General features: G+C 36.9%; 1 protein-coding gene across 37 annotated transcripts in view; it reads left to right on the top strand.

The window, feature by feature from the left end:
* SP100 (SP100 nuclear antigen) overlaps positions 1-25,955 on the top strand; it is a 98,682-nt gene that overhangs the window by 47,914 nt on the left and 24,813 nt on the right. For 13 of the 37 annotated variants that reach the window (XM_072719231.1, XM_072719219.1, XM_072719212.1 and 10 more), the window contains 8 exons: positions 322-375; positions 820-912; positions 2,322-2,375; positions 2,700-2,756; positions 2,997-3,080; positions 6,874-6,990; positions 7,914-7,967; positions 22,325-22,369. In XM_072719231.1, coding sequence (XP_072575332.1) covers positions 322-375; positions 820-912; positions 2,322-2,375; positions 2,700-2,756; positions 2,997-3,080; positions 6,874-6,990; positions 7,914-7,967; positions 22,325-22,369 — 558 coding nt within the window. The remainder of the gene's footprint in view (positions 1-321; positions 376-819; positions 913-2,321; positions 2,376-2,699; positions 2,757-2,996; positions 3,081-6,873; positions 6,991-7,913; positions 7,968-22,324; positions 22,370-25,955) is intronic. The other 24 variants (XM_072719228.1, XM_072719218.1, XM_072719222.1 and 21 more) reach the window with 6 other exon arrangements.

The raw sequence follows: 25,955 nt of genomic DNA, 5'->3' as shown, positions 1-25,955 counted from the left end.
GGCTTTTGTAAATAAAGTTTTACTTTATCTTCATAAAAACCTTAACAGGAAGATAAGGGTAACTATGTTATCCAGCTTTATAGATAAGGCAGCTGTGGCTAATAATGTGGAAGAGCCACTTACAAATTGACATGGAAAATGAAAAGAAGAGCCAAGCAGGAACCCATCATTATATCCCAAGCCACCAGAACTGGATTCAGTTGAAGGAAAGAAAGAAAAATCATCATAAATATATTATTGTGATTGCAAGCCCAGTGAATTGTCACAGAATTTGTAAGACTATTGCAAACAAACAATTGTCTCTTCCCTTTTATTTTATAGACCCCGTGGATTTCAGAAAATCACCTATCTCCCAAGAAAGCGTTTGGAAAGTAGGTAAGGGCAAATAAAAACTCTTCGTGGTTACAAATGAACAGCATTTTCTACAAAAGATTCATTCTAATTCTTTGCCATATCCTTCAAAGTAGAATATAAATTTGTTTTAATTTAAGATGGTTTATATTTTAATTTTTGTATTAATTAGTTAGGCTAATGGTTGTAACAAGTAAACCCAAAGAAGTCAAGGGTTCAAACACAATAGAATTAATTTTTTTCTCAAGTAAACATTCCAAGGAGTTTTAGATGAGAGAGGGGTGGGACCGTATTTCAAGTGGGGTTCAAGGAAGCAGCCAAGTGGGAGATCTCCCTTCTTCCATACCAGACTCCTAAGGTGTCCTGGGGGTATACTTGTCTTGGGTTTTTAGAGCTTCCCAAGTTTTTACCCTCTTGATTCCTTTGTCATACACGGAGACTTTCAAGAGACACTTGCTTCCTCTGCAGTGAAAAGATTTGATGACTCTTCAGAGTCCAGTGAGGAAGAAGAACCCATGAGAGCCTCGAGCTCAGCACTGAGAAGCAATCCTGATGAGGAGGGTAAGGACTACCATCACTAGGCTCCCAGGCACAAGGAATCTGAGTATGGAGTTCTTTCTTGTTTCTAGGGTATTTTACTCTGACCATCCTCCATAGACTGGGATCTCATTCCCTGCATTTATCACATCTGGCCATTTTGAAAAATGCAAAGAGAGAAAGCATTATAAATTCAGGTTTATAAGGTGGCTCTAGTTGAATGGCAGTGCCATTTTTACTACATGCTTTCAGGTTTATTAACCCCAAAGTCCTGAATTATGTAGTGATTTCCACCCCTGCCCACTCCTATTTTGTAGAGAGCAGAGAAAATGGGTATCTGCCATTGCTTGATTTTGTTGCAAACTTGCTCAAAATTCAAAAGACTCTGATTATTGACAGAGGGAAAAGTTTCTAGTTATTGTCATCAAATTCAATTTATAACTTTTGACAGATGACTCCAATATGACATTGGCCCATATAATATATTTGAAAATATCTTCACTAATAAGATATCTTTTTGTGTTTATAACAACTGAAAGGTAGGCCAGATAACTATTGCTCTCTCTACTCCACAGGTGGGGAAACTCATAAACATTTAAAGATCTTCTATACATTATATATGGAAAGTTACTGGAAAAAGCAGAACAGCCTGGACTCCTAGCAAATATCCATAGTCTTTTATTCAAAACCTTTGAAGCCAGGCATAAAATAATAATCTGTTAGAAAGACAATGTGGTTCATATCCTATATATTACCAAAAAAAAAAATCTAACAGAATCTGGGACAGAACCCTATTCTCAAATATACCTACTAATGACCTTGCAACGAGTCTAAAATATATTATATTAATGTTCCTGCAACAAATTGGTGAATTTGAGCAGCCTGGGTAGCTCAGTGATTTGCACCACCTTCAGTCCAGGGCATGATCCTGGGAACCCGGGATTGAGTCCCGTGTCGGGCTCCCTGCATGGAGCCTGCTTCTCCCTCTGTCTGTGTCTCTGCTTCTGTATGTGTGTGTGTGTGTGTGTGTGTGTGTGTGTGTGTGTGTGTGTGTATGTATCATGAGCAAGTAAATAAAATCTTTAAAAAAAAAAAAGAGTCTGTTTTAAAATTGGTGAATTCACACCAAGTGTGAGAAATAAAAATTTTACACAGATTCATGACAGCTCAAGTCCAGATTCACTGCTGAAGTAGTTAGCTGAAAACTTATGGGAAAAATATGAATTTTCAAAATTTCTTTGATTTTGCATTTGGGGCCAAAGGATTGTGGTTCTCTGCTCCATTTAGTAGTGATATTTTTCCTTTAGATGGGAAGAGATAGAAATGATTGTCATAGTGTCTTTCTAGTCCAAATCCTGTCTACAGTGTAAGTAGTCATAAGATTCACAACTCTTAGTTGTAGATTACTGGTTGTGTTTTCCTTTACTTTCTAGATTCTGCAGATATTGGAAACAAATCTTTTTGGGGAATAAACAACAGGAAAAGACGTAAGTGCAATTAAAACTCTTGATGTAACAACTATCTTTCTTTACTACAAAATCTTTGTTCAAATTTTTTGTTAAATCCTCTAAAATAAAATTACTTGTAAATTAATTGATTCACATTATACATTTTGAATTAGGTGGGCTGGACTAATTGATACAATATGTAAGCCTCAAAAAGTTCAATGGCACAAATACAATACAAGTATATTCTTCATTTGCCTCAATAAGATAAAGTAACCCCTGGAGTGGAGGGTGCTCTGCTCTGTAAGACTATTGAGGGTCCCAGTTGATAGAGACCCTGACAACTAGAAAATGTTGCTTCCACAGACTCCCTGGATAACCAAAGGAACTGGAAGAAGAAGTACGTGCCGACAAGCGGAAAGGGTAAGACATGGTGAAAAGAGGAAGTACCTTCCATGGCAAAGTTGTCCCCCAGCCCAGCCCTGGGGGTGGTTCCTAGAGCAACTTTGACCAACAGGTCAGATGGAGCCACAGGGTAGCCTGGCAGTAGGAGTATTCCTAGCTCCTAACTTCACTCTCCAATTTTCCTTTTAAAGAATTTTGTACTAGATTGGTTCCTAGACACAGACTGAGACTGCTAAGAAATTTTATTTCTTTCTGCAGGGATCAGCAGTGATAATTTTTCAGAATTACATCGTGCAGAAGAATCTCAGGAATCTTCTAACTCAGTCCTAAGAAGTAGGTCAGGTAAAGAAGATTAGGATGCCAAGCCTTGGCCTGCAGAATGTCAGGAATTAAACGCTACTGTTTCCTGATGCATTTTATTCTCAGCACCTTGAAGACCTGTATCCAGTTAATCCTGGGAACTCATTTTCAGCATTTTAGAAAATAGAAGGGGACAGGAAATTATTATAAATTCATGTTTAACAGGATGAGTTCTATTGAATAAATGTATGTAATTATATACTGCTGTTGTGGAAGAAATGAATAGCAAAATGGTGGTATCTTTTTAAATACCTACTGTCATGCCTACTAACACTAAGACCTTAGATTTCTATAGTGGCATATTGATTGACATTAATGTCATTTGTAATTGTAAAAGCCTCAAAAGACAACTGGCTCTTCTATGTAATTACAGACAGAAATAAAAGCATCAGATCAACAACTTTCAAACTTTAGTATAGTTTTTGACAGTTGCCCATCATACTGTAATTTGATTATACTGTGTTATTTTAAACTACTTTGGCAGATAAGATCTTACTTTGTAATCACAATATCCTTAAGATTTAGGCATGCTAATGCTTGTCATCCTATTTTGGAATAAAGAAGTAGACATTTGACCAAATTCGCCAATTTGGCCAAAGGTCAAAAAGTATGACTATTGTATATAATAGGCAGGAATATAAGAGCTGTATCCCATGATCAAAATCCAAAAAGGAGGCACAAGGGAACTGATATATAGTATCAGCAGTATGTATCAGTGCCTGATGCAAGAAAAATTTATTTTAACAACTAGATAGGTAGATAGATAGAGATTGATAGATGATGATGATGATAGATAGATAGATAGATAGATAGATAGATAGATAGATAATAGATAAAAATGAAAATCATAAAGAAAAAAAAAAGATGGCAGGAGTGGTGCCAGATATAAGGAATACAAAATACCTGGAAGGGAAGAGCCAAAAAGGATAAATACAGAAATAAAAAGGAACAGAGATTAAGAACATCATTGATGAAAAAGAGAAAAAAAAAAACACAGAGCACAAGAGAAATCAGGGAAATGGGGAGAGAAGCTCATAGAATCAAGTAATGGTGATAGAAATGTGTAAAGCAGGGAAATGGTCAGAAAATAGAGAAATAATGAGAAAAATGATATGTGACCAGATAGGAAAGATGACAGAGCACATCTTTGTTGGATATAAGGTGTAGTCATCAGAGTGGGTATTTTCTCAGCTCATCTGAGCCATGAATGTAAATGAGCATGACAACATCAAAGTGGTCACTATCTATAGTCTGTCATTTCCTTATTTCTCTTCAATGTCCTCCTGTGAATTCAAAGCTCCTCAGATGAATAGAGAAAGAAGGTCAGAAGAGATGCCAACCTATAAGCACCTGTTGGTGCTTACGTTACGTTATTATTATCTTTTATATATTATATCTATTATCTAATATATAAGCCGTTACGTTATTATTATCTTTGTTTTCTTGTCTGCACAGAGGAAAAGCTCTTCTTTCTTTATCTTACCTCCCCCCTAAAACATTGCATGTACATGCAAATGCAGACACACGTGCACACACACTCCCATACATAGACGACTTGTGTAAGGTTTGGACTGCTTTCAACAGGTTTGAGGGAGTCAAAAGAGAAAGAAGAGCTATGTTCCTGAATGGAGGGAGGTTAACACTGAGTGGGTAATGTAAGGAGAAAGAATGGAAAAGATAGGCTGGGTTCTTCAAATGGAAAAACATCTCACTGAGTATGCTTCAAGTATTTTCAAGTGGAATGGAAATGGAATCCAAATATCACCAGATTGGGAGGTTTTGTGGGGGAAGAGTGTTGATTTTCAAGATACTCTCAGAAGTTGTACCAGAAACATGGCAACAGAGTCCATGACTGACTGAGTCTTACAATGTAGAAAGCCCATAGTGAATTGGTAAAAGTAATGGTGGCCAACAGTGTGGTCAGTATCAAGAGTAGTCATTTGGTCATGATGAAAGTAGCAGTCTATGAAATGAAGCTGAATATAGATAAAATAGAGACAAAAGTTGTACTTGTAAAAAACAGCTAAAATATCAAGATAAGATTAAGAGAAACAGACTGGAAGCAAAGAGAAAATGGAAAAGGAAGTGACAGTAGAAAGAGGATTACTTCAATAATAAAATGAGATTCAGGGATAGAAGCATAGAGAATTGAGGGAGTGGGGTACATACATCGGGAATAAATGGAGAGAAGAAAGAGGAGGCACACAGAGAACCATGTAGAGAAAGAGTTAAAAGATGAGATAAAAAATGGCAGAGTGTAAAAAGAAGAGAGGCAAGATGGAGAAATTGTGGGATCTGAAATGGGACAAAAGCAATGCTGGTGCAATGGTGGTTCTCAGTAGCAGTGGCTTTACAGAGCAAGGCGCTCCCAGGTATCAGTGTCCCCTATAACTCACCCAGATTACAAGAGACGTTGCCCAGGCATAGGCATTTCACTCATTCCTATGGTTTCAATCACCATCCACAACTTAATAGTTCCTAAGCATACATTTCCAGCCCAGCCCCGTCCTCCAAGCATCTAAACTCATCCATCCAAATGGCAGAATGACCTCTGTCCAAGGTTCTGAAGGTCCTAGCCTTCCCCACTTTAGATGTCTTTCAAAACCTTCAAACTCAATGCTTGCAAAACTGAGCACATCATCTTCCTAAAACCAGCATCTGCTTCTCCAGTGTTCTCTGTTTCTAAAATACACTATTAATTGCCCCATGTTTTCAAGTTGAAATTCACAGAGTCACCCATGACACTGTTGTCTCCTCAATTGACACACCACATCTATCACCTAACTCTATCAAGTCTTCCTTTTAAATGTCTCCAGCCTGTCCTTTCATCTCCACTCCCAGTGCTGACACTCTAATCCATATCTATCTCACTTCTCATTGTACTAGATTTACAGGATCTTGTTCTCCTTCTAGTCTTCTTCCCACCAGATGTATTCTAAGTGATTTAGCTAAATTGATATTTCAAAACTGCATCCAAAGTCCTTTAACTTCCTTTAGGATTAAGTCAATTCTCCTTCATGGGGCCTCCAAAGCCACTTACCTAAGGGCTCCTGCCTCTTTCTCCATCCTTATCAATGTTCCTTATTCTTTCACTTCATGCTCAGATATACTAAACTCCTTGTGGTTACTTTCATTTGCTGAATCTACACACACTTCTTTACACACACCTCTTCATATTTCAATATATTCACTCACTTGTTTCTGTGTCAATTCCCTGGTTGCTCATAAAATTGACAAGCATTGATGCTTCAGTAGTCTTCTGCCTGAATTATTATCAGCACCATCTCAGCGCCTGGTACATGAAAGGGGTTTAGCAAACTTACTGAGTGAGTGAAAAAAAATTGTTCACTTCCTGTATTCTAACATTTGGAAATATGTCTGTCAAAAGTTACTTTATTATAGTATTTATACAGAATATTTACAAAAACTATTTTAATAATTGAATTTTATATATACAAATATATAAATGTAATAAAATAATATTTCTGGAAAAGAATAATATCACATAAAGTAAATATAAGAGTATGTGAAAATGTCATAAGTGGTGGATAGGAAAAGCATATAAAGAAAAAGTAGAAGAACAGAAATACAAATTTAGGGCAAAAAGAAAAGGATAAAAGAAAAAACAGGTTGAAAGGAAGGGCAAAAACAATGGGGAGCAAACAAAGAAAGTGATTTCAGAGGTTGAGACATCTTTTAGTGGAGGGTTGGGGGAAGGGAGGATCATTAGAAGAGAAGAGATGCAAATGAAAACTCTTTACAAATCATAATTTAGGAGCAGAGTCCCAAGGACTTGGAAATGAAGAGTGTTCATGTGTCATGTATCTTTCAAAAGGTATTTCAAGAGGCCAAGGAACAAGGACTGAGAATAGCCAAGCATCTGACATGATGGGTAAGGCTGCCTGAGGGTCTTGGGGTGGAGGTGGTTCTGCTGATACCACAGACCCTGGGTATGTAGTTGATCAGAGTTCAAGGACATCAGGCAGCTGACCAATGGAATGACCAGTTATGGAAGTTGAGGGGTCACAGGGTCCTAGACTGCGCAATGTCAGGAATCTGATATCAGAGCTTTTGTTTCCTGCTGCATTTGACTCTGAACACACTTTGATAAGGAAGGGGTACATCCATGCCAGAGTCCCATTCTCTGCATCTACTTGACCTGAGCCTTTTGGGAGTGGCAGGGAGGCAAGAGATCCTTATAAAGTCATGTTGAACAGGGTGGATTGACATGGATGATCTAGTAGAAACACACTGGCAAAAATGGCAGTATCTCATTTACTAAAGTATTGGATTTATATAGTGACATCCCAGCCTTGTCCGTGGAATGAAGAAATCCAAGTGTTCTTCAGATAATAGTGTCACTTTGTCACAACCTTGGAAAAGCCTCAAAAGACAAATGGTCCTGTTACCTGTCAGGAAACAAAGGCCCTAGATAAATATTCTTAAACTCAGCATATAGTTTTGAAGAATGTCTTCCATAGTTGATGAATGTAGTGATTTCTCATTAACTTTTGTAAATAAGATCTTATTTCATTGTCATAAAAAATTTAAAGCCTGAACAGGATAACAGTTGCTATTCGTGTTTCATGAACGAAGAAACTGATGTACTTAAGAAATTAAGAGCCTTTTTAAGTCCCAGAGAAATAAAGGACCTTAGATATCAATTCAGTACCTGTCTGTTTCCTTTAGAAGGAAGACAGAGAAATGATACTCAGATCATTATAAACTCAAGCCTTCCACAGTGTGAATTGTCATAAGATTTGTAATTTTTATTTCTAAATTACAGCTATATGACCACCACCTATTACTTTCTAGATACCATGGATATTGGAAACAATCCTACTTCGGGAAAACACAATGAGAAAATAAGTAAGAATGAAAAAGAATTTACTTGATTTTTATGTCACAAATGCAGTGTTTTTTTTTAATGCTATAATTTATCATTATTTTCTATGCCTTTCATAAGACAAAAAAAATGAATGCCTTTTTTTTAAATGAATGCCTTTTAAAGCAACTATTTTTTTCCAAAATGGTCATATCTTGATATTGTGTTTTATTCTGATTTTAAAATATCTTTATTATAAACATTGGTATATGTCTTTGCAGAATTTTTCTATGCATGTATTAAGTCAGTTTGGAATATATTTTTATTTATCTTAATATGGTAATTCTATACACTTTTCCCTTTCTTGCTTTTTAAAATTAATGTATCATACCTAAGCAGTAAAAACATTTAACATTTTAACTGAACTATATATAGTCTTATTTGGTGCTTTCACATGCACCAGTCTTCATTTTGAAGGTGATTGAGCATTTTTCATTTGTTATTGGTCATTTGTTTTTCTTCTTCATTGAAGTCTTTGTCACAGAGTGTCGTGTCAGCTTCCTATTGTGGTCGTTGTTTTTTTTCTTACATTGCTGAATGGATATAGAAAAGCTTATCTGGTATATACATTAAATCCACATTATATATGTTGCTAATATGCTGTCCCATTTGTTTTCCTTTCCTTTGGTTTATTTGTCTGTTTGTTTAAAGATTATTTATTTTAGAGACAAAGAGAAAGCATGAGTGGGGGGAGGGGCAGAGGGAGAGAGAGAATCCCAAGCAAACTCCCCACTGAGCATGAAGGCAGACTGGGGGTTCAAACTTACCACCCTGAGATCATGACCTGAGCTGAAATCAAGAGTCAGATGTTTAACTGACTGAACAATGAGGACGCTCCTATTATATTTTCCTTTTAGGCTTGTTAATGGACTCTTTTGTCCTAGAGATGTTATAAATTTTTAAGTAGTCAAATTTGTCAGCTTTTTTTCTCTCTTGGGTTTCCCATTGCTTTTATAACAGCCATTTTACCTGCAGACTTTAAAAACATTGTTCCATGTTTGATGATAGAATCAAATGTTTGAAATACCTATCATTTTTTATGTTTACATCTATAATTCCATGATTTTCCTCTCTGCTTTCATGTGAGGTGGGAATTTAAAAAATATTCTCTACACTATTACATTGTGACTGAACCACCACTTTAATCACACAGTGCCTTTACCTGTCTATATACTAGATTTTCTTTTGCAATCAAAGGGGTTACAGAAAGGAAGAGAAAGTTCAGAGGTAGCACCATCCTGATGACTCATTGAGGGTGAATTTTAGAACCAACTCAAGAAGATCCCCCTCCTCCCTCCTTCCCTAGTTCACTGGAATCTCTGATTAGAAATTCACTGGGTGTTATTTGTAAGTGATGAATCACTAAATTCTACACCTGAAACCAATTTTACCATATATGATAACTAACTGGAATTTAAACAAAAACTTGAGGGAAAAAAGAAGAAATGCATTGAAAATGCAGATTAACTTTGGGAGAACAGAGATTTTACCCACTTATATCTTATTTAATGTTCTTCCAATAGGAATTTTCTTACACTTTTTAAAAACTCTTATATGGTGTACCAATGTGTTTGTTACCATGGATATCTTTTTTTCCCCATTACATAATACCTGGAGTGAATTTAAATGAGACAAAGCTCTCAAAATCTTTATTTAAGTAAAAAAAATCTGCGGTTATTTTATTACCTGCTTGCGTGTGAGGAAATAAGAATGCCAAGAGGTTTTTTTTTTTCTGATTTAATATAAAATCTTATAAGCTTTTTTCTGATTTAATATAAAATCTTAAAATCTTATAGTTTAGGGATTCCAATGTCAATCAAAATATGATGGCCAGTATCGAATTGCTGAATTACTATTTTGTGTAACACTTTATGTTAATTACATTGGAATTAAAATAAAAATTTTAAAAATATGATAGCCAGGGATACCTGGGTGGCTCAGCAGTTGAGCATCTGCCTTTGGCTCAGGTCGTTATTCCCGCGGTCTTGGTATAGAGTCCCGTGTCAGGCTTCACATAGGGAGCCTGCTTCTCCCTCTGCCTGTGTCTCTGCCTCTCTCTCTGTGTCTCTCATGAATGAGTGGATAAAATCTTAAAAAAAAAAAATATGATGGCCAGGTCCAAGAATTATCAAGACTGTCAATCAGATTTAAGACTTCTTTGGAACTGGTTTCATGAGAAGTGGTAATAATTTCTAATTGGGGGAGTATTACAAGACCCCTTCAAATTAACTGTTCCAAGGACAAATTTTTTATCAACTGAGAGAAGAACAAACTGGTAATGATTGCCATATCTTCATATTTTGCAAGAGAATAAGACTTACCTTTTTATGAGATTTCTCAATTTAATATTTTGTCAAATCATATTCTTTAAATAGTTTATGGTGCAGAATGCTCTCTCACCTTCCACAGCTGTAAGTTGCGGGACTTTCCCTCCATCTCTTTCTGTAATTCCCTGTTAATTACATATATTTTTTTAATAAAGATTTCAATTAATTAATTTATTTGAGAGAGAGCATGAAAGAGAACACAAGCGGAAGTGGGCAGAAGGGGAGGGAGAAGCAGGCTCCCCACTGAGCAGGCAAACCAAGTCTGGGCTCAATCCCAGGACCCTGAGCCAAAGGCAGACGCTTAACTGACTGAGCCATCCAAGCATCCTTCCTTGTTAGTTACAAAGACTTACATTTTTCAAATCTGATTTCTGGATTTCGTTAGATAGCCATATAAGAAATGCAAGCCCATAGAGTTCAGAAATACATAGTTGGCAGAAAACAGAGAAGGGCCTGGAAGGGATTTTACCTAAAAACAGTGAAAATAGGTACATAGAGATTTTTTTTTCTCCTATAGCTTCCTATCTTATTTCTTAAATCTGAATCAGCTTGAGATCCCCTGTGTTTTTTTATTTTCAGATTTCCTTTCTTGCTTTCACCTAAATACAGTGTGAATGATCTGTTCAGTATTTAGGAGATTGATGCTTATGATACCTTTTTAAAAAGAGAACATCTTAATAATATTGTATACACATTATTACTTATAGGCTAAGTATTATTTCCAGCATCATTAAGATACTTTCTATATTTTTTCTTGTATCTCCAAATCCAGACACCCCTTCCTTATTCACATTCCATTTACCAGACCTCACCCTAATAGGCTTCATCATACTTCCCTTTTCACTGCTCTGCTTATCCACTGCACATTCCCAATGCTTCCACAACTTCTCTTTCCTTATAAATCAGACCACATCTATACTGACAACCACCAAAACTCAGTCTCTCTTCAAAGTACTCATTCTGGGTGAAGATGCACAGACATTGAAACTGCCCATGATTACTTACTGCAGTAGCATGAGGAATTTGGCAGAATGGAAGGAAGAGCCAGCTTTCGGGGTAATATGGGTGCTCTCCCATAAAGGAGTGTGGAAGGCTTCAGTAGAGGATAAGATTTTTGAAAGACTGGACAAGCTCATGCTCATGCTAAAGACTGGATAGAACCATGTTGGCTGCAGATGAAGTCCCCATGGCTCCGTCTGAAGGATATGGCAAGACAATTCACAGTCACCCCTACTTGCACAGACTAAGGGGATGAACCTCCTTCTTTTTAAGCTCTAAGGTTTACCCAAAGGCAGAGTTGCAGCATGGCTCAAGGTATAATCACAACACTGGTTCCCAGTGACACATGTGCTTATTGGCATAGCCCCCCAATGCAGAAATCTTGGGTGCTAAATGCAAAGTGAGAAGCTCCATATTGCCCCATAATAATGAAACAGAGAAGGGCTAATTTTGCAAGGTTAGGACAGTGTTGTACCCCAAATACTTAGTATGTTTTCCTTCTTTAGCTGTCCTTGCTCTAGGTCAAAGGTACTAACATCACAAGAATTCCTTCATTCTGCTGTATAGCAGGTGAGAAAGACTCTGTGTTAGAAATAGTTAAGCCTTTACATATTGATCCATCCACGAATATGCTGGATGAGTAATTTAAATAAATTAATTAATTCTCTTTGTGAAAAATTGAATCCGCATATATAATTGTACAAAATATATACTTAAAGCAAAAAAATAATAATAAAATACCACAGTAAAATAAAGGGAGGGGTAAAGAAATATCAGAAAACTACAAATTAGAAGATTGGAGTGTGGTGTTTTGAGAGAGAGAGAGAGAGAGAGAGCGTGCACACATGTGTGCATATGAGTGGGGGAAGGGGCAGAGGGAGAAGAAGAGAGAGAATTTTAAGCAGGCTCCATGATGAGCTTGATCTCATCACCCTGAGATCATGACCTAAGTCAAAATCGGAGTCCGATGCGTACCTGACTGAGCCACCCAGGCGCCCTTAATCCCTTTTTTTGAAGATTGGTGATTTTTGATTGTTGGCTCTTTGTTATGGATAGTGATGTCGTAAGCAATGTTGTTGATTAATGAGGGTTCTTTATAGACTCCATTATGAAGGTGAGGCTTCCTCTGGACTGCATGCTCCCTAGGATTGTAAATATTGACCTTAGATGGAGCTATGGCCCTCCTGGCCTCACAGGTGGGGTGGGAGGCAGGTGGGTAGGACGCAGCATGTATGGAGAGCAGTGGTAGAAAGGGAGGCAGATCTCTTTCCTGGAGCCTGGGCCTGAAGGGAGCAGAAGGGATCTGTCTTTGACAAACTGGTTTCTCCAGTCAAGAGGATGGAGCTGGTGTGGCTTGTTGGAGGGTAGCCTGCAGTGATCACCTGATCATGGCCTTTCTGACAGGGTTCTTGGCTGCCTCTTACCTCCTAACACCTGGCAGACGTTGGCATCACCGTGATCAGGTGAGGAAATTAGGAAAATATGGTCCCTTTCAGGCCACGTGGATGAATGCACTATTTGGGGGGACACCACAACTTCCCACTGCCGATAGCTCCTTCCTGGTGATTTGGGGGTGGTATTGGTAGTGGTGATCCCTTCTCAACTTCCTGACATCCATATATTGGAATGCCCCCGGGTTTGGACCTGAGTGCTTTCCTCATCTCTAATTATACTCTCTCCAGAGGGATTTCATGTAGTCTGGAAGCAATAAATTCCTTGAATATGTGAATGACTGCCAAGTATATTTCTCCTCCTCTAATTCTTCTCTTGAACTATCATAAACCCAACTTCTTACTCCAAACTTCCCCTTGCATTCTAATAGGTGTGTCAAATTCGTCATGTCAGATTTCTTTATTTCAGTCCCAAACCTGTCATTCACTACCAGTCATCTTTATCTGTGTAAATGGCATGACAACTAGTCAGCTGCCTGAATCAAAAATGTAGAACGTATGCTTGATTCCTTCTTTTTCCTAACCATTCCCCATATCAACTCATCATAAGGTCTCAAACTATATATCAAATTTGTCCATTCTTTATTTGCCTTGCCACTTCCCCGATTCAAGCCCCATTATCTTGCATATGAAATACTGCAGAGTCCTCCTAAGTGGACCCTCCGCTTCCATTCTTGCCACCTATAATTCATTCGTCACTCAATAGCCTGCCACCATTGTTTATACCCTTTCAGTGGTTTCCAACTGAACCTAGAGAAGCATTACACAAGCTGCCCTTGATCACCTTTTAAATCCCATCCCTTACCATTCTTGCTCTCACACACTACTCTGGTCCTGGTGAACAAACTGAGTAAGTTTCTGCCTCAGGACATTTGCACTTTCTGTTGACACTAATAAAATGCTTTCCCCCTCAACTCAGATATCTCCTCCTCAGAGAGGCCTTCCCTGATCCCATTTCTTAAATATCCACTCCAGCTTCTTTCACATTATCCTTTGATCTTTTTATCTGATTTATCATTTTTTATGCACAAAAGATGTGATCTGTGTGATCTAATTTGTCTATATTATCCTTTATGATTGCGCTTCTCAGTCTTATTTTAAGAAATCTTGACATAACCTGAGGCTGCCTTTCAGATAACTTTTCAAACCTTCCCTATTTTACTGAACATTTTGACTAAGGAAGGACAGGATCCAGTAAATAAATATTCTCTCCTCCATTTCTAAGATGAGCAATTTTTTTAATAGCACTTCAAAGGATCCCCACCTGGATCAGGACCACAGTAGCAACTGTCCCAAATGGCTTTCTCTCCTACCCTTTGCCCCTTTCCAGTTTACCACCTTGGATCCTTGACACAGTTTCATAAGTGAACTTCCTGAACACAAACCCTTATCTCAAAATCTGCTTTTGGGAATACCAGGCTAAGACACTCCTATTTCTTTTCTCGTTTGTATCTTTAATCCTTTTGGAATTGAATTTTTTAGTGTGATAAGAAGTAGGGGGTCTAATTTTTTTTCCAACGTTGGTAACCAATTGTCCCAGCTTCTCCAATTACTCCCATATAATACCACATAGGACATGTATCACACTGCCATATATCTATATGGGTTTGTTGGGGGGCTTTCCAGTCCAATCCATTACTCTATCTAAATCTGCATCGATACATAGCACATTCTAGTACTATAAGTTTATAGTATCTTGATATCTGGTCAAGCAAGTTTCTTTCAATTTGTTTCTTTTTCAAAATTATCTTAGCCATTTTGGATAGTTTTTCTTTCATATAAATTTTGGTAGCATCTTATTGAGTTTCCTTGAAAATCCTATTGACTTTTTATTGAAATTGCTTAGGATGAATTTGGAAAGAATTGGCATTTCTAAAATATTAAGTCTTCTATAAGTCTTCTAATTCATGAACATGATATACCTCACTACTTACTTATGCTGTTTTCTTTTCATATTCTTCATTCATTTATTCGGTAAGTCTCTATTGCCAAAGCTGCCCAATAAGGGTAAAGAGGTAAACAAAATCTTATTGAACTTATTGAATCTTATTCAATAAGTGGACAATACACAAACAAATATAATATTTTAGATGCCCCTAATTACCTCTTAAAATTACCTCTTAGGGGGTCCTTGGGTGGCTCAGTGGTTTAGCCCCTGCCTTCAGCCCAGGGCGTGATCCTGGAGTTACAGGATTGAGTCCCACCTCAGGCTCCCTGCATGGAGCCTGCTTCTCCCTCTGCCTATGTCTCTGCTTGCTCTCTCTCTCTCTCTCTCGAATAAATAAATAAAGTCTTTTTTAAAATTACCTCTTAAAATCTCATTTCTTACCATCCCTTTCTTCACACACCACTCTGGCCTCCTTGAATAAACTAAATAACTTTCTGCTTCAGGACCCTCTCACTTCATGTTGACACTATGTCAAATGCTTTTCCCTTCACCTCAGCTCAAGTGAGGAGACAATAAAAGTAATGGAGGTATAAAGTGATAGAAATCATTCTGGTATTTTCACCATAAGCATCTTTGCTGTAGACATTTTTGCTGCAAACATTTTTCTGTATAACTAATTGGCTATAAGGAAATTTTGCCATAAAAAATTAAAATAACTGGTGGACAGTTTGATTTCATTTCTTCATTGACTCAGTACTCACATTTTTCTAGTATATAAATTGAACCCTCATAATGGTCTAAACAGCGGTACACTTTGAGCCCCCATTTCCCACAGAACTTTTGAATGTTCACCAATGGACATGGAACAATATGCTGAGAATATACAACAGTGTAGAAAGCTTTCACAATGTGATACAAAGCTCAGTCACAGATATACATCCCAATATTGGGAAACTGATCTCTTTTAATGATGGAAGAAATTTTAATGAAAAAAGGAAAAATGCTATGCTGAACAAGGAGACAAATCAACAAGCCAAAAAAAAAAAAAATGTATGATACCATAAGCAAAAGACTTTGAAGACAGGTGCTTGGATACAATTCAAAGAATAAAATCAGTTACTTGTCCAGTACTGCCATGAATCTGCAGTATACATTTTGAATATATTCAAATATTTTTTAACTGCCCAATAAAGTCATTTGAATTCTGTTAGTCATTTTTCTTGATGTCCTTTTAAATGAATATCCCTCTTTTATTTTTCATGATTTTATCTTTTATGGCAAAATTGCTTTATGGCCAGTTAGTTAAGTAGCAAAATGTTTGTAGTGAAAATGCTTATAGTAGAGATGCTTACTAAGCAACAACCTAACACCTACAGAAACATGCCATCTTATATGGGGTGGCCAGTGAGAGCCTCCCTGACAAACTGAAGCATAAGTAGATGTCAAATGAGGTGAAGGAAAAATCCATGGTGCAGAGGCTGAGAATACCTCAGGGCAAAGGGTGAGGCAGGACACACGGGATCTTTTGAGGAATGGCAAGGAGACTAAAGTAAAAAGAGGTGGCTGGGGAGGTAAAAAGAGGTGAATGGCAAGTGGTTTCTAAGGTCATGCATACCTCATAGGCCATGATAAAAACTTTGGATTCTTGTCTCAGTAAGAGGAAAAGACTCTGGAGAGTTTTGAGCTAATCTCATTAAGTTTTTAAAGGATTGCTCTGTAAGCTACATGGAGAATAAACTTTAGGAGGGTGGATGAGAGGTCAGTAATGACCTAGGCAAGGTTGCTGCTAGACCGGACTAAGCTGGTAGCAGTGCAGGTGTTCAGAAATAGACAGATTCTGAAAACACACACATGTAACACACCAGCACATCCATAAATGTGTATTTTATGTTTTATTTATTTACAAATATATAATTTATATTATATACAAATATAAAAATATATATAATAAAGAAATGTTTTTGTACAGATAAACAGAATATATACGATACAAATATGAACATGTCATATGTGGAAATACATAAACATTATAAATTATAAATAAAATATATGCAGACTATGACAATTATATATACTTAAATATATAATATAAAATATTTCTATAAATTATATAATATTAAATATGTAAATACATATACATAAACTGTAAAAATATTATATACATTTATACAATACATAAATATATATAAGTAATACATAAAGTTATAAAACTACATTTTATACATATAAATATACACATATAGTTTATATAGTATACATAAAAATATATAGTATTTTGTGTATAGCACTGTAGTATAATATATACTTTATATACACATAAGTATGTAATGTGTTATTTATAGTATACAAATATATATACATATACATGTATATATAAAACACCCCAATATTTCCGGCCATCTGGAAGGCCACACACAGGTCTAGGGAAGTACATATACCCAGGGCTGAGTATTAGGAAAGACCTAATAAAGCCCTCACCTCTCACCTCTCCCTAACCAGGAGGGTCTGTGCAAGCAGGAAGTGACAGCGAGGGTGGAATTGTAAACTGCCCAGCTGTGCATTGAAGGCACGCATCAACACAGGCTTTTATAGCCCCCTGGCAAATACTGGGAGACTTATCAGTCCTAGATATTTAGGGAAATCTCTTTCCAGTCATTAACTGACCACTAAACTGAGCTGGACCTTCAGGGGCCACATAGCAAAATACACAGACTTTACAGAATTAGTTCAGGAAAAAAAAAAAAAAACACTAAATAAAGAAAAACAACCAACAGGAATAACAACCAGCAGCAATAGCTACAAACTTTGGGGAAATGGGGATATCTGATCTCCAGAGTTATCACGTATTATTTAAGATGTTAGGTTTTTAAGAAAAAAATTACTTGACATGCCAAAAAAAAAAAAAAAAAAAAGCAACAAACTATGGCTCTATACTCAGGAAACATAGAAACTGTACCTAAGGAAGACCATACACTGGAATTACTAGACAAAGACTTTAAATCAGCTATTTAATTTTTTTTAAGATCTTATTTTTCATTTATTTGAGAGAGACAGAGAGCACAAGTGGGGGTGGGGAGGGGCAGAGAGACAGGAAGAAGCAGCCTCCCCACTGAGCAGGGACCTTGATGTGGGGCTGGACCCCAGAACCCTGAGATTATCATCTGAGCTGAAAGCATACACTTAAAGGACTGAACCACCCAGGCACCCCATAAATCAGCTATTTAAAATATGTTTAATAAAGCCACATGTAAAGAAGAAGGAAAATTGGGGATCCCTGGGCGGCGCAGCGGTTTAGCCCCTGCCTTTGGCCCAGGGCGTGATCCTGGAGACCCGGGATCGAATCCCACATCGGGCTCCTGGTGCATGGAGCCTGCTTCCCCCTCTGCCTGTGTCTCTGCCCCCCTTTCTCTCTCTCTCTCTGTGACTATCATAAATAAATTAAAAAAAAAAAAAAGAAGAAGAAGGAAAATTGATTTCTCACCAAACAGCAAATATCAACAAAGAAATAGAAATGATTTTAGAAAAGGACCAAATATAAATTCTAAGATTAAAAAGTACAATATTTGAGGGAAAAAAAGAGAAAAGTACAATATTTGAAATAAAAACAATGAAAAAAAGTGGATGGATTCTGGAAACACATTGCTTTCATACTCATACATGCATATCCACATATATGTACATATACAGAGTAGATATGTTCTATAAAGTCACCCCCAAACACATAATTTGCTAATACTGAATCATTGCTTCTATTTTTTTATTATTTTTTTATTTTATATTGGTGTTCAATTTGCCAATATATAGGAACCATTGCTTCTAGAAGAAGTACAGGGTTATGCTCCTGTGAGCCTCTGGCTGCAGCATACCAACCAATACATACCTTTGTATTTTTCTGAGTGTTTCTAGTTAAAGATACTGTATTTAATATATGTGTTAATTCATCAATGTTGAACTCATCACCAACGGCACTAGAACGCTTGCCTGAATGTTTATCTAACACACAGATTTTCTCCATAAGGCACATCACAACCTTTTTATGCTTAGAAACATGAGATAGCTCCTCAGCACCACTACCATTTTCAACAACAAATTCACAACAAAAGCACTAAATAAATGGCAAAAGGACACTTGTCCTTTTCCACGAGAGTAGAAGCAAATTCACCAACAAAAGCACTAAATAAATGGCAAAGGGACACTTGTCCTTTTCCACGAGAGTGGAAGCAAGAAGGTGGAACATCCCCTTGTTCCACCGTAGCTGAGAATGTGACATCAGCGACTCGAATGATCCACTGCTTGCCCACGTCCATGAATGACCATGAAAGTGCCACGAGCATGGATTTGGGGGTCAAAGAGAAATTTTAGCAAGTGGGTGAGTTCACAAATATGGAATCCATGAATAATGAAGACTGACTGTATACAGGGATTTTCTTCATCCTCTCTAAAATTACTGTTTTTTTCTAAATTAGAGAATGTATAGGTTCTTGTAGGAGATAGTTTCGTTATTGTTATTTGCTAGATAGTCTGCAATTTGGATTTACATTTCCTCTTTGACCCAAGAATGTTTAAGAAAAGGTGGGAAGAAATGTACATTCTCTATTTTTAGGACATGGAGTTGAATACGAATTAATCGTAACAACCTTGTTAAGTGTATTATTTGGGCCTCCTCATTTGGTGCGCTTGACCTCTTATTGACTGAGGGAGGTAAAAATAAAGTTGCTGCTAGGAGTAGTTGCTACCTATTTTTCATTATAATAGGATGTCTCCAGTAATTTCTACTGGCTTAAAACTTTTTGACCTGAATTATATATTTCCTTAGATATTCAGATCATGACTCCCTGATTTCTTTTTGTTGATGTATGCGGAATATACTTTTGCCTTTACATTTATTTTCAATAGTTATAAAATATCTTTTTCCATGAGTCTTGTGTATATGATAAAAGTTGGAGTTTACTCTGTAATTCAATCTCAAAATCTTTATTTAAATAAGTGAGTTAAGTCCATTTACTTTCATTCAGAGGACCAAAATGGATGGTCTTGTATCTGTCATACTCATTTATATTATATATTCTAGTGTCTTGGATATTAAAAATGTTAACACTCTGCATTCTGTCTTCTATGCATTTATGTGCGTGTGTGTACTTCTGATAGTTAGGAAGATTCGATTTCTGTTCCCCTCATTACAGTTGGGCACGTGGCTACCCAGCTAGACTCAACCTCTCAATCTTCCCCGTGACTAGCCCTGACCTTGTGGCCAAGCTCTGGCCAATGGCCTCTGAGCTGAGGAAATGTGGGCCACTTCTGGGTCTCTACCTTAAAGAAATGAATGACTGAATTGAACTCATTTCTCATGTTTTCATTGGTTAGGAGTGAGTATATACTTCCGATATTTAGAAATGTTTGTATTTTTGTTCTAATGATTACTCTTAGAATTACTTTTATATACTCTCTCTTTAGGCAGTACTCACTGGTTTCCTACCCAAAAAATTGATAAATTTAGCATGTGCCTGATTCCTCAGTCCACTCTTTTCTCTCCCACCCAAGTTTAGTTCATGATATCACTTTTTTATTTTTGGTGTCAAATAGTTTTGTTTTTTTTTTTTTTTCATTTCAATTCCAGTATAGTTAACACACAGTGTTATATTAGTTTCAGGTGTACAATTCAGTGATTGTACAATTCTATACATTACTCAGTGCTTATCATGATAAGAATTCTCTTAATCCCCTTTACCTATTTTACCCATCACCCCCCCACACACGCACCTCCTTTTTGGCAGCCATCAGTTTGTTCACTGTAATTAAGAGTCTGTCGGTTTGTCTTTTTTCTCTTTTTTCTTTTTCTTTTTCTTTTTTTGGTTTGTCTTTTTTTCTTTGTTCATTTGTTTTGTTTCTTAAATTCCGCAAATGATTGAAATTATATGGTATTTATCTTGACTGATTTATTTCACTTAACATTATACTCCCTAGATCCATCATGATGTTCTATTTATGTGTATCTTTTAGCTCTTAAATGGGCGTGATATTACTCCCTGATTTGTCCAAATCATGTTTGCTGTGAGTCCAACAGACAATGATCTTGCTCTACCCATATTCCCCCCTTCCTCATACATTTTTTTTTGTTATTGTATTGTTAGGGCATGTAGTTTAACATCCTGGTCTGTCACCTCACTCCCTGCCTTTTTTTAAATATAACAAGGTGCTTTACAGATTTTATTTATTTATTCATGAGAGAACACAGAGAGACAGAGACTCAGAGACACAGGCAGAGGCAGAAGCAGGCTCCATGCAGGGAGCCCGACACGGGACTCGATCCTAGGTCCCCAGGATCACACCCTGGGCCAAAGGCAGCACTAAACCACTGAGCTACCCAGGCTGCCCACTCCCTGCTTTTATTTGAATCCTTTTGCCAAAATTTTTCCAGTCTTGTCTCAGTTTGCTGAGGTGGATCCTTAGTTTTCCCAATAATTACTCATAGGAACGACATTCCCAGAATTTTCCTGTTCAAAAGCATTGTTTTATTTTTTATATGTGAAAAATATTTGACTCACTATTTCTAGAAGCATCTTGTAGGTTTTCCTCCACTTTCCTGTGGCATTAGGTATTACTGTAGAAAATTCTATAGCCAAAAAGATCCCCCTCCCTTGAAAATGACTTGACATTTTTGTCTAGACTGCCCATTCCATTCTTGCTTCATCTTTTTTTTTTTTGAAGATTTTTATTTATTTATCCATGAGAGAGAGAGAGAAAGAGAGAGAGAGAGAGAGAGACATAGGCAGAGGGAGAAACAGACATCTTGCAGGAAGCCCGATGCAGGACTCGATCCCAGGACCCTAGGATCATGCTCTGAGCTAGAGACAGACACTCAATCATTGAGCCACCCAAGCTCCCTCTTGCTTTATCTTTAAAGTCCAGTAAATTTGCTGGAATATATCTCAGGATTGACAGTTTGGAGTCAATATTTATGCTATAGGGTGAAAATATACATACTTATGTGTATATTCAATTTTTTGTTATATTTCAGGACATTTGTTCTCGAATTTACCTTAAAATGCTTCTATTATTCTGATTTTCTTTTAGGAAATCTCTTGATTTGTTCACTATTTTCCACTGATTATTTTCTTTCTAATCTTTCCTAATTGTTCTAAACTTCCTGGCTCCTTTTTTACAAATCTATGTCCTTCACTTTAATTTCTGAAACATCTAATCTCTTTTATCCCGTTCTAAATTTGTCTTCATTTTTCCAATGTTTTTTTCTACTTTGTAATTAACTTCTTGCTTTTATAAACATGGCTTATAGCTTCAGCTTTTCAAGGCAAACCCCTAAATCCTAGGACATATACTTGTGATTTCTGAGATCTACTTTTCCTTGACCTTTCTGACACCCCCCTTCTTCTCTGTCAGCTCCTATCTGATTTCAGCTGCCTTTTGCATTTTCTTTAGTGTGAATGAGAAAACCTCATGTAAATAGGTAAAAATATACTGTAAAGCAGCATAAATGTAGGTTGTTTTGTTGCTATTTTTGTTTTCGGTGTGATGACAACCAAGATGATATGTTGGTAGCTGGAAATTTAGCACTACAAAAGTAGAATGAAGACTTTAAAATACTTGAAGATTACTGACACGTAGGGGTTATAAATCTGTTTATAATTCTAAAGGATTATTTTCTTTTCTGTTTGAAGGAAAAAAGAGAAGACATATACATAAAAAAAACAATCTTCAAAAAGGTAAAAGTCTGAGAATTAACAGCTGTGCACTTAACCTCAATCCTGATCTTCCTGCCAGACCCATCTTCGCTCCAACAGGCTTCATAAATAATGAATTGTTTAAAGTACAGGCTAAAGTGTACAAAGAGAACTCAAAATACAGTGGCTTAAACCATATAATTTACTTCTCTTTCGCCAAATAGTCCAGAAATGGAAGGAAGAAACTGCCTTCTGCAACACATGATTTCTCCCTCTTTGTCCAAAAAAAGCTAGTCTGGTTGCCATTGTCTCCCAACCAGTGGGAATGGGGAAGGTGAACAGGAAAATCACCTATGGACTTCTTTTAATGGAAAGATTCAGAGTCTTCTGTTCACATCCTATTGCCAAAACTTGGTCACATGACCAGCGCTAGCTGCTAGTGAGGCCAAGAAATATAATCTGTAGTGAGGCAGCCTTGGGTTCAGCTGTAACTCTATTCCTATGGAAGAAAGAGGATTGTGGGGGATGAATAGCAATCTGCCTACTTACCTTTCACGTTTTTATCCAAAGTCACTGACTTCCTCATATCTGGAGGAAAACTCAGACGCTATTGGTTCAAACCTGGCCTCTTGTCACCTAAGACCCTTGGCAAGAATAGGAGCTGGGCCCTGCATGTAGCACGGAGCCACGTGGCCAGAGACAAGCTAGCCCTGAATGGGAAATGAGGGACCAGGAGAAAATGTTAGAAAGGTTTGTTATAACTAATGAACACAACCTCAACAAAACAAGGAGAAACAGACAGAAGGAACTTGAATTAATCAAGCAGAAGCTAGAGTCCTTGCATCACATCGGATCTAAGCCTGGGAGGTAGCTATTTAAGCCAGACTCAAGCAGGGCATGCGCCATACGGTGTCTTTGCAACAGAAGACGAAAAAGATGATTCTTCACTCCCTGCACCCAGTTCTGCAATTATTTATTTCCACTGTGTTCCTCCTTTTCTTCCTCCTCTTTGTCTCTTTTCTTTTCCCCTTACTCTCCCATTCTACTTGTTCCTCATGTAGAGTTTCTTTCTTTTTGTTCATTCTTTAACATCCCATGGTATAAAATACTGCTACTAAGTTTATATGGCACTCAGAAGTGGCAGGACTCTTTCTTGCGGCATCAAAACATAGGTGGATACATTTCCTTTCCATTTTTTCTGATTATTTCTGTCATCTCATCATTTTATACACACATACACACACACACATATAACTGAGGTCCTCTCATATTTTATATATGCATTGCATACATATATTTATGTAAATAATATAAATAAAATTTAAACATATAAATATATACATGTATTTCTAGCAGCTCTATCATTTTATCTCCATATTTGCCTGTATCATCTTAGTTATTTCTTAGGTTGTACTTCCCTAGGTCCAAGATTTTGTTCCTCTGAGTTTTTGTGAAACCTTTGTTAAAATGTTGAAATTGGTAATTTTTTGTTTTGTTTTGTTTTGAAATTGGTAATTGAAGCACAAATCACTTTGCTCCTTCTACTTCCTTTTCAAAACTTCTCTCTGAAACAGTTCTCTTCCTGCCCCAAGATGAAGTCTTAGGTAAGACCCAGAGCTGTGATAGTCCCTTTTGGCAGCACTGATAAACTTATCCAATGTTAAAAGCCTGAGCTGAAAAAAAAATTTAAAAAAAAAAAAAAAAAAAAAAAAAGCCTGAGCTGAAAAAAAAATAATTAAAAATAATTTAAAAAATAAAAGCCTGAGCTGACATAATATTACAACTGGAAAACATGTAGTGAGGAAGTTGGATGAGACCAGCTTGTTCTCTTATCCACACTCTTGTCTAACCCTATTCAGTATCTGTGCTTTTAGCTAATTCAAGGGGGAGAGAAGGAAGTAAGGAGTAGGAATAGGCCTCTTATGGGCTATGTCCTTCCTGTCTCCCAGATATGGAAGATGCATGAGCCATGTTTGTGGGTTCTTTAAAGAACCCCTCTTTAGAAAGAATCTCCCCAAGGAAGTTCCTCTAATGCAGGAGTTCCAGCTGATTGCCTACCACTTCCCCCTTATGGGAAGCCACACCCCTCCTGGGGTCATTTCATCCATTCAAATCATCTTTCTGGACACAATATCTTTCAAGAAAACTTCCTGAGCCCCTCCCTTCCCCAGAGAAGCTCATGAGAACCACGCCTTCCCACAGTTCGACTGTCAGTGGGCATAGCTGGTTCCTCATACAGTCACCCTCTTAGGCTTGATTATACTCCCAGTGCTATAATTTTTATGCCTGTGACTTATTCTGTAACTGGAAGCCTGTCTCTCCCACCCTTCTCCACCCATTTTGCCCATACCCTACCTCCTCTCTGGCACCAGTTTGTACTCTAGATGTATGGATGTTTCTGCTTTTCATTTATTTGCTTATTCATTTGTTTTATTTTTTATATTTCACATATAAGTGGAATTATATGGTGTTTGTCTTTCCCTATCTGACCTATTTAGTTTGCATAACACCTTCTTAGCCATCCATATTGTCACAAATGGCAGATCTTATCCTTTTTTGTGGCTGAGTAATATTCCATCACACACACACACACACACACACACACACACACACACACCAGCTTCTTTATCCATTCATCTATCAATGAACGCTTCAATTGCTTTCATATTTTGGCTATTGTAAATAATGCTACAGTAAACACAGGAATGCATAAATCTTTTTGAATTAGTATTTTGTTTTCTTTGGGTAAATGCCCTGTAGTGGAATTACTAGATCATATGGCATTTCTATTTTTAATTTTTTGAGGAACCTCCATACTATTTTCCACAGTGGCTTCACCAATTTACATTCCCACAATAGTGCTCAAGGGTGCTTTTTTTCTCCACATCTTCACCAACACTTCCTAGTTCTTATCCTTTTGATACTAGCCATTCTGATAGGTATAAGGTGATATCTCATTGTGGTTTGGATTTGCATTTCCATGATGATTAGTGATATTGAACATCTTTTCATGTGTCTGTTTTCTTTGGGAGAAAATGTCTATTCACATTCTCTACCCATTTTTAACCAATTTTTAAAATGTTGAATTGTTTAAGTTCTTTATATATTTTGTATATTTACCTCTTATTGGACATGACATTTCTGAATATTTTCTCTCATTCAGTAGGTTGTCTTTTCATTTTATTGATGTTTTCTTCCATTGTCCAAAAGTTTGTGGGTTTTTTTTTTTTTATATATAGTCCCAATAGTTTATTTTGCTTTTATTTCCCTTGCCTGAGCAACCAGATCTAGAAAAATTTTCCTGAGGCTGATGTCAAAGAGATTACTGCCTGTGTTTTCTTCTAGGAATTTTATGTTTTCAGGTCTCAAATTTAGGTCTTTAATCCATTTTGAGTTTACTTGTGCATATAGTGTAAGAAAGCGGTCTGGTTTCTTTCCTTTGCATGTAGTTGTCCAGTTTTCCCAGAGTCATTTGTTGAAGAGACTGTCTTTTCGTCATTGTATATTCTTTCCTCTTTTGTCATAAATTAATTGACCATATAAGCATGAGTTTATTTCTAGGCTCTCTATTCCATTCCACTGATCTGTTTCTGTGTTTCTTTGCCAATACCATAGTGTTTTGATTACT

This window comes from Vulpes vulpes, chromosome 9, assembly GCF_048418805.1.
Source record: "Vulpes vulpes isolate BD-2025 chromosome 9, VulVul3, whole genome shotgun sequence".
Taxonomy (NCBI): Eukaryota; Metazoa; Chordata; class Mammalia; order Carnivora; family Canidae; genus Vulpes; species Vulpes vulpes.
Note: the sequence above shows the minus strand (reverse complement) of the source record. Positions and strands in the feature narration are given on the sequence as shown.